The sequence below is a fragment of the Nothoprocta perdicaria genome, unplaced genomic scaffold (genome assembly GCF_003342845.1).
Source record: "Nothoprocta perdicaria isolate Ctin4 unplaced genomic scaffold, notPer1 scaffold_248, whole genome shotgun sequence".
Lineage (NCBI taxonomy): Eukaryota > Metazoa > Chordata > Aves > Tinamiformes > Tinamidae > Nothoprocta > Nothoprocta perdicaria.
In genome coordinates this window covers 244,965-258,557 of record NW_020455475.1, presented here as the reverse complement: position 1 = coordinate 258,557, position 13,593 = coordinate 244,965, and the positions used below count along the sequence as shown (strand labels likewise).

At 37.4% G+C, this 13,593-nt stretch overlaps 1 protein-coding gene across 4 annotated transcripts in view; it reads right to left on the bottom strand.

Moving 5' to 3' along the window:
- Nucleotides 1–13,593, bottom strand: part of CLIC5 (chloride intracellular channel 5) — a 66,833-nt gene that overhangs the window by 9,119 nt on the left and 44,121 nt on the right. For all 4 annotated transcript variants that reach the window (XM_026039974.1, XM_026039977.1, XM_026039976.1 and 1 more), the window contains exon 5: nucleotides 13,312–13,418. In XM_026039974.1, the coding sequence (XP_025895759.1) occupies nucleotides 13,312–13,418 (107 nt within the window). The remainder of the gene's footprint in view (nucleotides 1–13,311; nucleotides 13,419–13,593) is intronic.

Below are 13,593 nucleotides of genomic sequence, written 5' to 3'. Positions count from 1 at the left end.
TTTTCCATCTCTATTTTCTATGGGTCAAATAAGGCTGAAGCAAAACGGAAAGTAACTAGAAAGTAGTAAAAGAAAAGTGGTTTGGAAAAAGTAAAGCCGTTTCAGATTGTCCACACCCAYAACATTTACAGAGGTCAGACAAGGACTCTTCTTCTCCTTCCTTGAACTCCAAATATTTCCTTCCTTACTGGGATGAGGAGAAATAACAAAGCAAATAAAGAACATAAGCATCAATCTATGTGGTCTGAAGAAGCTACTGAAAGGCGACTCATTCCATCCTAAAATAGAAGCCCAGAAAATAGTGAATTTCCCATCACAGGAGCCTCTCTCTCTTTTAAGAATAGACAGACTGGCTACCTAAAGTTAGAATAGCTAAAATTATTTCTCATTTGTCAGAAAATTTGCCTGAATGGGTCCATTTGCAGGTTGAGGATTTTACTTGATAGTTATTACAGGAGGAGATGCAGAGCACAGAGTGCACAATAAAAGGATTAAGAATAATGTATTCCTTGGCCAAGTTGAATATAAAAACTATTTCATTTAAGTCAAACCAAAGCAAAAACAGTAAGTTCCATTTTTAAAAACTAAATAGCACAAAGTTTTCAAGCAAACAAAACAATAAAAAAAAAGCATGTTATGAGATGGTTGGTTAAATAAATCATTCCTAGCTATTCAAAATACTTTTAAAATGCTACTAATTCTTAAAAAAAGAAATACTTCCAAAAGAGAAAAAGAAAATTCTGTTTCAAAAAGATTAAGAGAAAAAATTTTACTTTTCAAAACAAGACATGATTCGACAGATTCTGTTTGCATTTGCCTATAAATCAGGTTCACCCCATGGTATTTTTGCCCAATATTTTTTTTGGCACAAAATATTTTCATTCAATCCAATGTAAAATATATGAAACCATCTTCATAAGTGATTGCTACCAGTTTTCCTGGGACAACAGGACTTCAAAGATATCCAAGCCCGGCTGCCATCTGAACCCACCTGAAAGTGACCTCGGCAGAACCGCAAGTTTCTTATTTGTCAAGCCGAGGAAAGTTCAACAAACTACAATCGATGTACAAATGAACAATGATTCTTGCTGCTACCCTGGATAACTGATCGATGCCTTTTCTTTTTACTACTTTCTTCCACTGCCTTATGGGATAAGATTTATCCCATAACACACGCAAATGAACTTGGTGAAATATGCAACGAGGGAAAGGAGGGAACAGTACATAAATATTCACAGTCTCGCACAAACAACCTGAGATTTATTTTTCCTTTAAAAATACAAACCACCTTTCCTGATCACTTCCAGATTCACAGTTTGATATTATATGAGACCCAATACTGTTTTCTGGTAGGAGAGGGAAAACAGTTAAGAAAAGGTAAGCAATTAAAGGTAAGAAAATAATATTCTGCTGGTTTGACAGTCTGAGTAAAGACCAAGGATTCATACTTCCACTCTCTTTTCTTTTTTTTCTCTATCCTGCTCATTTTTTCAAGTAGCATCAACAGAATATTCCAACTTTAATAAATACATATAATAAATAAATTAATCCTCCTCACATGGAAGAGTTCTGTCAACAGCAAGCATGTCACTAGTTCGAGCAGTGTGTGTCTCTCCCTGTGATYTCAGTACAACCCTTGAGATTTGAGTGCTTGCTCTGCTCAGCCATTTAAGTCAGGCAACTTGTTTGAACTAGTTGAGTGTGTTCCCTTTCTGCTCRGAGGTTCTAAACATCTCCAAAGGACAAGTCCTTCCGACTGCCTGAGACATCTGATTGAAGCTGGTGTGACTCATCCTGCGCATGCCCTTCTCTATACCCAGTTTTGGAGGAAGCCTGAAGAACTAGCTCAGACTTGACCCCCTGGGTCAAGTGTCAGTTCACCCAGGGAGGTGAATTTAAGTGAGATGAATCCTACCCTTTGAAAATAATTTCCCAGTTCACCCAAGTGGTATAGGATAATACCTCTCTCTTTTTATTTTAAGAGCCACTTAAATACTTAGTGCTAACTTCTCAAAGGAACAGGAACTCTCAAAGTAACTTCTCAAAGTAGGCTGCAAATCTGAGCACTGCAGCAGCTCATTTCCAGGCATATTTCTGCTTTGYGAGAGTCCCATTTCTGAGCAGGAATCCAGGGATACACTCAGCAGCCAGTGAGTGGGTAGTCACCACRCTTGCCATAGGAAATGCGGAGGCAGTGGATGGAGGTTTGGCTCCCATGCATCCAGGGCATTTAGATACCTAACTCTGGGCCAGAGGGAGTTTCTGGGGTGAATCACCTCTTCTGTTAAAGATGTTCCACTCTAGACAAATAATTCAATATTCACTGGAAAACAGACTTGAGCACATTCCCATAATAAAGCTACATGCCCATATAAGCAAACCTAAAAGTTGCACTCTGCCTGTTTCTATTCATTTAATGAATCAATTAAATGATCAGTTAAATGAATATTTCATTGTGTACACCACAGGGAAAGAGATGCGTCTGTCATTCCTCAAGTACTCAGCTTTGTTGGTTAGAGTACAGGAGTTCATATTCTTCCTCCATCTCAGTCTGACCTGGAATTTGAAGAAGGCAAATTCCTGGTAAGAATTCAGGAGAAGATACAACTAGAATAGGAGAAGTCAAATGATGCAGGAAAACAACTTAGCAACATTGCCCACAGGCTGCCTCTCAGACTTCTTCTAAACCAAGAAAAAATAGGCAAAAATTTTGCTTAAAAGTTGGCACATATATCCTGTTTAGGTCCAGTCATAGTTGACAAATCCTAGCAGCAGTTTAGCCAAAGTTCCAGTGAACACAGTGCTCAAATACAGTGATTAGATGGCCAAAGCAAATCTAGAAATGCAGACACATCGGAAATTTACTGATATAAGTTCTTAAATTACTTAAGGGTAAGACTCACTTTGCCTAACTWGAGCCACCTAAATGTTAGGTCTCTAGTGCAACTTAGTTTGACTAGGGTCCATTATGGATAGCAATGGAAGTTAGGCACTTCCAGAAGAAATGTTCTCAGTTTTACATGAGTCAAACTGCAGTTTGAGATTTTATGCTTTTTATGTTTCTCTCTACTGATCACAAAAGGAAACAAGATGATGGACTCACTGATGTCTCTCTTTGAGACTAACAAACTTAGGAGATTCCTTTCTTGCTACCCTCTCTTAGGGTACCCTCTCTAGCCTATCTACAGACTCTTGACAATGTAGATTATTCAATCAGAGATTCTTCCTAAAGGTTTGGGATACTTTGGCACACTCATCCAAAAGAAAGTCACATAATATATGCTCCTTTACACGGGGGAGATCCTTAGTAGAAATCTTTAAACCCCACCTACCCTTTCCTCAGCCACAGCATGATGATCTGTGGGCTAAAAAGTTTATATTCGAGTTTGTTCTTCCAAGATATGAACATGATCTTTCAAAAAAAAAAAAAAAAAAAGATTTCATGTTTCTGTATTTCAACTTCCTAGGCAAAGTAATAATAATAACCCTCTTCAACTGCATCAGACATTGCAGAAATAAATACAACAAATATTTTGAGGTGCTCTGGAAATAAGGACTATATCAGTTTTAGAGAGCTGACTGTTTTTCAACTATGTTGAATCACAGAAAGGATCAATTTTTGCCTCTTTTACAACTAGATTTTCACCASACTTGGCATTGCTAAAATCATTAATGCATCAGCCATAGATACTTGTTTCTGGTTAGAGGGGGATAGGAAAGGTGGGTGTTCTCTTGAAAACCTGTGTGGAGTATCTGAATTTGAAAACCAAGGATATCAGTTCTATGTTCTCGTTTCTCCATGGCAGTCCAACTGTAAAAATCACAAAAAGAACAAGTATTGTTTCTTTTATTTGACAACATCTGTCCTATCCCAAAAAACACGTAGGGCAACAGGTGCATTGATAATATCATCAAAAAGAAAAGTAAACACAATTTTTCAAGCATTTAAAAAGACTTGCTTTTTGAATTATTTCTAGCTGTAGATTAAAAACTTAGATTTCTTCCTCTACTTTGCTTAATCAGTTATACAGTGAAGGCAGAAAACAAATGTAAGATTTGTAAAGTTGTGAAGCATGCATTTGGAGCACCTTCAAATGCTGTTTTAAAGAAAAAAAAGAAATACAGGTGTTAGAATGATGCCCCCCAAAAGTGCTCATTTCCAAGCGTCCTGCTAGTTGAAATGACCCTGGGGGCAGGAAGCAAATGAATGTAAAATTACTGGCCTACAAGTGCCCCGGGAAGAACCTTACTTGCATTTCACAAATCATCTGAACTCTGTAGCAACARGTCAGTGACAAGCATCATTTCTAAAGGACAGAGCAGAGGGCCTAATGCTGACCCCTGTGATACCTGTTCTGCACGGTTGTCCCTACACCAAGTACAGACAAGCAGCAGTTGATTTGCATCAGAACTCTGGAAAACGGAAAAACTCAAACACATTATAAAGCCACATATTTATAGTATAAGATGATCACTCCCATAGCCTGCTTTTTAAGATGGTGTGTGTTTGTTGAGAGTCCAAAGTTTGCTTTAACTAGCAAAGAGCAAACACGATCATTCTGGAACTATCAAAGAAAAACTAACTACGGACTGTTTTTGCATTAAAATAAAGCTGAAGTCAGCTTCTGGTTCAGTACAACCGGACTTTAGTGACAGTGCTAGGAGGACCCCTTGTGTTCTAACATTTAAGCAAACAAAATGTTTCTAAACAAGCGGTTGATGCTTGCATACTTAACCTATCTTAATTAATACTTAATATCATCATACTTAACTCTTATCATACTTGTCATACTTATTATTATCTTTTTTTTTTCAATTCGACATCCACAGTGGAGAAAATTTGTTTTCATTATAGCAATATAGTCCCAATTACCTTTCACAGATTTAAACTAAATCTTACGCAGTGAAGATCCATGAGATGAAAACTCAGCAATACTGTACTGATATGTAAATTAAATTATACTTGGAGACTAGGAAAGTCCAATTTTCCTCCAGTGCCACTTGTCACTCTCAGTATAACCTAGGGGATATAACAAAGTGGCTCAAGCTCTGGAGTGAGACAGAGGAAGATGATGCTAGYCTATTATATTATACCAGTCTATAAACTGTCCACTCCTTAAGAATATTTGTCTATTATATGGCACTATGTAATGATTAGATTAGATTATTAGTTATTAGATMATTAATTATTAGAAGATAGATCATTAGTTATTAATATTATGTTATGAGATTATTAGATTATTAGTTTATTTTTATCTAGTAGTAATCAAATTATTAGATATATACATTTAGATTTCATAGCTAGCAGAATTAGAAGATGAAATTTTGAAGTTTATTGAGTTCCCCAAACTCTTAGTCTACTTAGCAAATCTCAGACTTTTTTCWAAGACTCTACTTACTTAGAGTAAAAAGACATTTTCTTTTTACTCYAATGTCTCTAGGATTCAAAAAAAGGCTAGGGAAATGCAAAATGAATAAGGGGATGAAACTGTTAAAGGAATCAAGTCTCWTTTCCTTTCCCATTGCCTCTCTGCTTTTGAGACTTTTGTTTCAAGCCCCACAATATGACATAATCATGATCATCATGATTAAGCCTCAAATTAAGATCTCTGCAAAAAGAAGCAGCAAAAAGAGATATAATCATTTTTGGATGTATAAAAAACTTCAAGTAGTAGTAGGGAGGTCATTTTCCTTCTGTTGCAACTAGTTCTGTTGTAACTAATATAAAAAGCATTCTTCTCAGTTCTGCCATCCCAGGTAAAGAGGGCTTTGGAAATTCCAGAGATTTATTTATATTATATTTATTTATATTTATATATTTATATTATATTTATTTATATTATTTATATTATTTATATTGTTTATATTATTTATATTATTTATATTAGAAAGCCATTTATTTAAAGCTTCTCAGAGAAGGCTGAGAGGCTGGTGTATCAGCTACTCACTCACAGATAAAACAGCTGATAAATGGGAGGGAGTCCTTCAGCCTTGCAGGCAGGGCAGGAAAAGGTCTAACAGTTGGAAGCTGGACAAACTCAAGTTTAAAATTGATCCATCCATTTCTTCATTGTTAAAGTAATGAAGATTTTAAGCTACAAACAAGGATGGGGAGAAAGTAGATTGACTTCCYGGGGTGTTTTTGAGGCGATTAAAGACAGGGCAAGCCTTGATGCAGTGCCACAGAAATGCTACCTCTGGAGTGAAGGGCGATAACGTCACACAAGCAGGTGATGAAGGCACTTATGAATCTCTAACATCATCTTCTATGTCTTGGAAATGGACAGAAGTGGATTGCCTGGATTGCCCTCCATGTCTATTTGCTGCTAGCTAACTACCAGAATTAAATCTCCTGTTTCGAGGCGTATATTTCCTCACAATATACAACTAACCTGATGTTTTCTGGAGTTCATCTGGCAGAAATGGGAACAGTTGGAGTTTGTGTTGGGTAGATCAGTGTTTTGCAGGTACAGAAAGTCTTGGTGAGTAGACTCCTCGTATATTCAGGGTCATCCTGATTCTAGATTAAGGCCCAGGAAAGAATTATCTTTCAGATCTGGCTGTCTGGATCAGCAGGGATTGACCCCTCTCTTCAGAGCAGAATATGGCTCAGTTATTACAATTATCTGGGTATCTCACATCCAATAAATTCCTCCTCTGGAGAGGACATTGTGCACCAGAGCCACTCAGAACAGCTTATAGCTGAGGCTATGGGTATTTATTATTTTATTTACAGGCATAGTATTTCAATTAATGGACTGAAGCACTGAAWTATATGTAATCAATATGCAAAATTGATTGGGCTTTCATATGCAGGAGATATAATAAATAATCTAAAGACTCCTCTAGCCCCAGACACTGTGAATTTCTGAACCTTTTTCTGCCGTCTGAAGAATCTAGATATTTAGATAGGAACTATAACTCCCGAGCTCATTTAGTCACCTGATTACCAGCATTGCTTTTAAGATAAAGGGCAAATATTTAAGATCTGGTCTAACATAGAAAATTAGCAACACTGATTCTCAGTTGTGTTTCACTTTTTCCCAGTTATTTTATGAAGAACATTTGCATGTATAAAAAAAAAAAAAAGAAGATATGTTTTGGAAAAAAAAAGGATTCTGGGCCAGTCATTTTCCCTTTGAAGTCATGGAACTTTTGCAAACTGACTTCAGGAGCCAGTCATTGGGTTCTCTATCATGTGATATCTTCTACAACTGCTAAATATAAGCTTGTTAATAATTCTCTTGGGGAGAAAAAGAAGRAAAAAAAAAAAAGGAAGACTAGTAGACATTTGTTCATGTAAGATTTGGACATATAACTGAGCAAGGGCATAACTTCATCTAAATCCTTGCTGGAGGGAAGACATTTAAGATGCACCAAGAATATTGAAATAAGTAGAGTTACGCACCAGTGCAAACAGTAGAGCAATGAAGTTAAAACTGAATTCTAAATAATAATGTAATTTGGGCCTCCCATTCCAGCAGCAAGGCGTTTAATTCCTCCCAGGACTGCTGCCGCCAGATTGCTCTAATCCATTTCCAGCTGTGCTACTGCTCCTGTGTGCAAGCAAGGGGGCTCAGCTGGGAAACAGAACAAAGCATCCCARTTCAGCCAGCAGCACTTGGAGGAGTATTCAAAAACACGGGGGAAATAATTCCTCTGTTAAAAAAAGTGTCTGYCGACTACTGTTCCTATTGCATGTATTTCAGTCTAGGCTTAGACTGTACATATAGACCCTGAGTCTGCAAAGGTCTTAATATGCCTTAAAGCATATTGTTAACCTCACRGACTTCAAGATATATATTTTGCATACTCTCTCTCATGCCTATACATACACACACACAAACATACGTATACTCTTTCGTTCTCTCTCTCCATGGCATGCAATGGTTTCAAAGCTACAAAAAACTGAATACTTAAATTTGTTAGAAAATTATATCTGCTAATACATTAGTAATAAATATTTACTGTTCCCAGAGTGGCTCCATCTAACAGTGCTAATTAGGACCTGGACTCTGTTGCTCTAAATGGTGCATATGCAAAGCCAGAGATCACTGCTTCAAAGGCTTACAGTTTGAGCACATCTGGATTTGCAGGGAGTCTCAGTTCTGTTTTTGTTTTGTTCTTAAGTAGTATTTTTCACCTATTTCTATCAGGAGAGCTACATACCTTTCTTAGTAATTTAAAGCTAAAAGGTCTCAGAGGGAGGAAAAACTCTAAATGATAAACCTTTCAGAAACTTTCCCTAGTAATGTACATATTTCCAAGGCTAACATTATGGTTTGTTATCATTTTAGAAAACTGAAAACCTCCTCCTCCTACTGGCATAAATTTGGTTCTTAAGTTTTGGCAGGTCAGAAAATATTAGTCCTTAAACCTGTCACTGGTACCAGACAGAATATTGACTGTGCTAGGTCTCTTGTCACCATAATTTTGAGAAAAGTTTTCAAAAAATTATTCTTAAGCAAAATTGTTTTGTACACTGAAGTTTCTGAGCACTTCAGAATCAGGTTTTATCTGAGGGCTAAAAACAAATAAAGCGATCCAGGATGGATGACAAATGAAAGTTCACTTTACCTCACAAATTAGCACATAGCTATCATTGCTATTTCAAGGATCTTTATGTATGTGTTTTTATAAAGAGACAGTGYGGAGAACACTTAACATATCATGAGAGAGTTATACGGGTCATCCCAAATGAATGGCAATCAAACTTTATATCACACTCACCAACATGTATTTGGTATTTTATGGGCCACAAATGTTGCAGAAAAGCTATTTTACGTATGCTTTAAAGAGTGGGTATTTTTTATATTACGTCTGGTTTTGTAATGCTGCCAGGCACTTTAGTTACTGTGAACCCAACTGTATTCAGCTCAGATGGAGACATAAAACTTGTTTAAAATACTCTGAAAGGTACTTTCTTCTGCTTCAAAATGCAGCAGTTAAAGATCTATCATTCTGAAACCATCTGTAGGTATCAAGCTCATCACGAAGCGAGCCGTTTTCTCTAAAATTATTTTAAATCTAGTTCCAGTCTTCCTTGTTTGAATGACAGAGAAAACTTAAAATCATTATGGTGTAGGACAACTTAAGGCACATGCTGGACCTTAAGCACCATGCACAGAGGTGCCTTGGAGAAACATGCTTTGCTCCACCATGCCCAAAGAGCAGACTAGACCATGCCCACCAGGATGACACAGGCTGACCCATAGCATCAGGAAACCTAAACTCACAAGTAGGAAGGATCTGCACCACAAAGTCACTATCATTAYTCTAGGTTTCCTACTTAGGTTTCTGAAGTGTTTATCTGCTTATTTGAGGAGGTATGTGGTGGCTTCTAGAAGGGATCGGAGCACAATGCCCAGTCTGTGCCTGTGCCGATATCGTGGGCCCGTCTCTCCCAGACGGAAGAGCTCCATAAAATTCAGTGAAGTTGAAGTAGCATAAAACTGATGTAGGTCAGCTTAAGATTCAAGGCCTGTATCTGTGYGAGCATATCTGTTATATAACTGCACACATAGCACATAAAGAGAGGCATTTCCCACCTCACATGCTTAACCACAAAGTGTGATGCAGCTACTGATGGAGGTGAACGGTATTTAATCGCATGTAAATTAATGATTTACATGTTCTTTTATTTTTGGCTCCTTGATGTAAATCCAAACCAGACAAGTGGAATCCTCTGGTCAGACGGCTGGAAATTCCAATGAATGAAATCATGTTGGTGGTCTCCCAGCTCAGAGCCTTCTGAAGAGCTGTACAGTAAAATATCCTTCCRTACCACTAATGAATGCGCCCACCCACACTGGAGCTAGTGCCCCCTAAGAACTCAATTCAAGAACAACTTTTTAAACTCATAAATGTAATCAAAGGGCTCATTCTACAAGCCAAAGAACTCACAATTTTAGGAGGAACTGTTAATGGCTGGTTACTATAGGTTGTCCCCTTCATTCACAGTATATAGGCACACAAGAAAAAATAATAATCATAATGCAGAATATGTACACAGTATTCCACTTAATTAAATTTCATGCTTCTTGAATGAATAGATAAATTGTTACTGCCCTTGTTACTGCGCAGAGCCTGAGTGATTTGCTCAATATCAACAAGAAGAACTCTTAAAAGGTTCTGATTTCCTTTGCTGTGTTCTGACCAGGTCTCCTTCTAAATATGCATATTAAAAAAAAAAAAAAAAAACAACCAAAACCTTTCAAATTAATTATGAAAACTTAAGCAATTTAAACCTAAGCAAGAGCGCCCAGGCAATAATTTTTTAAGACTACTATCAGTGAATTTTTCAAAGGACTCCCATTCTTGCATTAACCACGAGATGAATTAACACTTCTCATTTCCAGTACAGCCATGGAGGTTAGTGCTAATAGTGGAGGACTGACTAATGTAGCTGTGCTCTCTAAGCAAGACACAGAACTATTCCTGTGATGAGAAGACCACTCCTTCAGAGCAGCCTGTCATAAAATTATCGAGTGACATGGGGGGTGGAAGGAATCAAGCCTGTTGTAATTGAACTGACTTGGAAAAATAAACGCACACACTTTCTTTAAACACAGCTTGCCACATCCTGAGAATCTGGAATCAATTCCTTCCCTTTCAAGAAGCTTAAAAGTAGTGGGACTTTGATATGGCATGAGTATGTTTGCTTCTGGGCTTACAGCCCTCACTGGCCTGTTCCAAACCTTTCAAAGTTTTTATATTTTAAGACAGAAAAGTTACCAAAACAAAGATGGAAAAAAAAGAATCAGAAATTCAGGGAACTATTAAAGAAGAACAGGCGAGATGCCAAATACCTTTGGTGAGCGAATGAATCAYGATCAATAGCATATTGCCTTACAGACTTGCACAAGAAGGTTATCACCTGCTCCTGTGCCAGGCATAAAACATAATGGCATGTGGCTAATGAAGTACTGTTTGAATTCAGAAAAAAAGAAATTACTATTTTTCTCTGTAAAAGCATTTTACTTCTAATTATTTTTAACTCATCCAGAAAAAATACAGATTTTTCCATAAAAAGTCAAAATCAATAGGTTATTTTGAAACCCTTCTGTTCTGACAGTGCCACTTTTGTAACAGAAAATTGTTTTCATAAAAGGAAACTTATTTTGTTAAGGGGATGTTTCAGCTTTGATTGTAAAATGTATTGCTTTATATATTCACATATTTGCCAGCAGAGGGTATCGCGATCTTAGAAAAAAATGTACATTTGTATGATTGTGTCCATTTTACATGCAAGAAGTGAGATGGACACCAGAGCAAGAAATTCTAAACATTGCTTTCTTCAGGAACATTTTTTTCCACTTTTGGAAAAAAAAATAATAACACCAAGATTCTTTTAAGCTACAGTCTCCACTGTAAGTGGCTTCTCATCCTCTCTCTGAGGACATGAGGAAACAGCCTCCGTAAAGATGGTATCACTTGAAGTTTCAAACTGTTGCATGACCAGCCATCAGCTCCACTAGGTGAGACACTAGCTTTGACTTATCTTTGGCATACATTATTTTATCGTTCATTCTCATGTCCAGCATCCCCAAACAGCATAAATCTCATTAATAATCTCAACCACTTAATTTGGTTTTGGAGCAACAGCTTAATAGCCACAGGCTGTATRGAGAGCTCCGGTTACTTAGACTTCATGATCTCGGCTAAACCAGTATGTTACGAAGAATGGTTGTGTATAGACCATCCAACCCACACATCTATGAGGAAGAACTTCTTTGCTGTGAGGGTGACAGAGCCCTGGAACAGGCTGCCCAGGGAGGCTGTGGAGTCTCCTTCTCTGGAGATCTTCCAAACCCGCTTGGATTCCACCATGTGCCCTGTGCTCTGGGTGTCCCTGCTGGAGCAGGAAGGTTGGACTAGATGATCTCTAGAGGTCCCTTCCAACCCGAACCATTCCGTGATTCTGTGATCTCACAGCTGCAGATAGGCTGGTGTTATAAATCCATAGCCTGATTTCCTGCACATTAACAAATGTACTCCCTTGATTTTCAAGCTAAGGAAATGTAATATAAACAATCTGATGACTGGTGATTTAGGTGATTTGGGATTCAATGCTGACCTATYCTAAGCCAAAAGAAATTAACACAACATTATGTTTGATATAGCACTCTGAGCTGGCTGCTCTTAGTGTTTTTAAGCAGTGTTTTTCTATTCTGATCATGTGCAATTCATATCCCAGTCACTGATGTGGCTTTCTATCCTAAGAATTGAGTCAGATGTAGACTGGAKACAATATATGATGATTTACATACAAACTCACAAGAATTACACATTTTTATTATTCCTCATTTCTAACTTTGGCATTGATGAGYGCTGAGAGCTGCTGTGTATAGGAAATGCTGAACATAGCCATCAGCAACACTCTCAGTTTTCTCTAAAATAACCAGCGTGGATGCATGCTATTTAACATAGCTTATGTCTCTGCCTATGAAAACTAGTAATACAAGGTAAGAGGTACATCAGTGAACCACTGCAAATATTCCACGGGATCATCTCAAGAAATATGGCAGTGTTAACCCATTAGTTTTCATGAGGTGAGAGTGGCTTAAACTAGCAGAAGTTTTACCTCTCTTAGACATATGTGAAGAAAAGCTAACTGTAGAAGAAAAGCAATTTCCTTAAGTAAGTAGTATATGCCTGCAAATATGCATATTCTAGAATGCAGATTCATGAAGTGTTGCTCGTTTGATAAATAACCTCAGAAGCTTAGTGCAATTATATTTCTTAAAGCAAAAATGAAGTGCTTCTTTCATTTAATCACTTTCCTTTTCATGTTTTGCTATATTTCAGTTTACATGAGCAAATTGGCTACACTATCTTAAAGTAAGAGAAACTAGGGCAAGATTCTGCTGTCTGTAGCTATATCTAACAAATCACACAGCATCAGGGCACTACTTTCCCTAGCACAGCTTTGGGTCTGGTCAACAAGCACCACTACGGTTTCTGCCCGGGCTGAATACAGGAGGTAGCTTGGTCGATTACCCATTTCTAGTAGGCAGTATGAGACTCTGTTTTACTAAGGAAGGTTAGTTGTATGAGCAAGAGCCATGTCATGCCAGATGGTAAAGGTACTACTGAATATCCTGAGGGCTGCTTAATTTACTAGTGTAGATGTAGTTAATTAGACTCCGGAGAGTCTAATTAAGCCTGCTGAACTCACTGTGCCAAGCTGATCAGCAGCAGTGATTGGTATCATCTGAATACAGCTTACAATAAAAAGACTGTAGAATGGCAAAATTGTTCAACCTCTAAGCACAAAAACACCCTGGCACATTTTGTAATGATCCTACTTACCAGCATTATCCTGCTGCTTGGTATTTTTTATATATGCGGAAAATTTTGAGAATATATCTATTCCAGCAGTGTTTGATTCCCGGTGCTTGGCAGCCAGCTTGGGATACCTGTAAAGACAGGAAAATGTGGAACGTAATGTCTTGTTATTACCAGCAATGTAGTGGTGATTACAGATAAAATTTACAAGAAGAAAGAAAGAAAGAAAGAAAGAAAGAAAGAAAGAAAGAAAGAAAGAAAGAAAGAAAGAAAGAAAGAAAGAAAGAAAGAAAGAAAGAAAGAAAG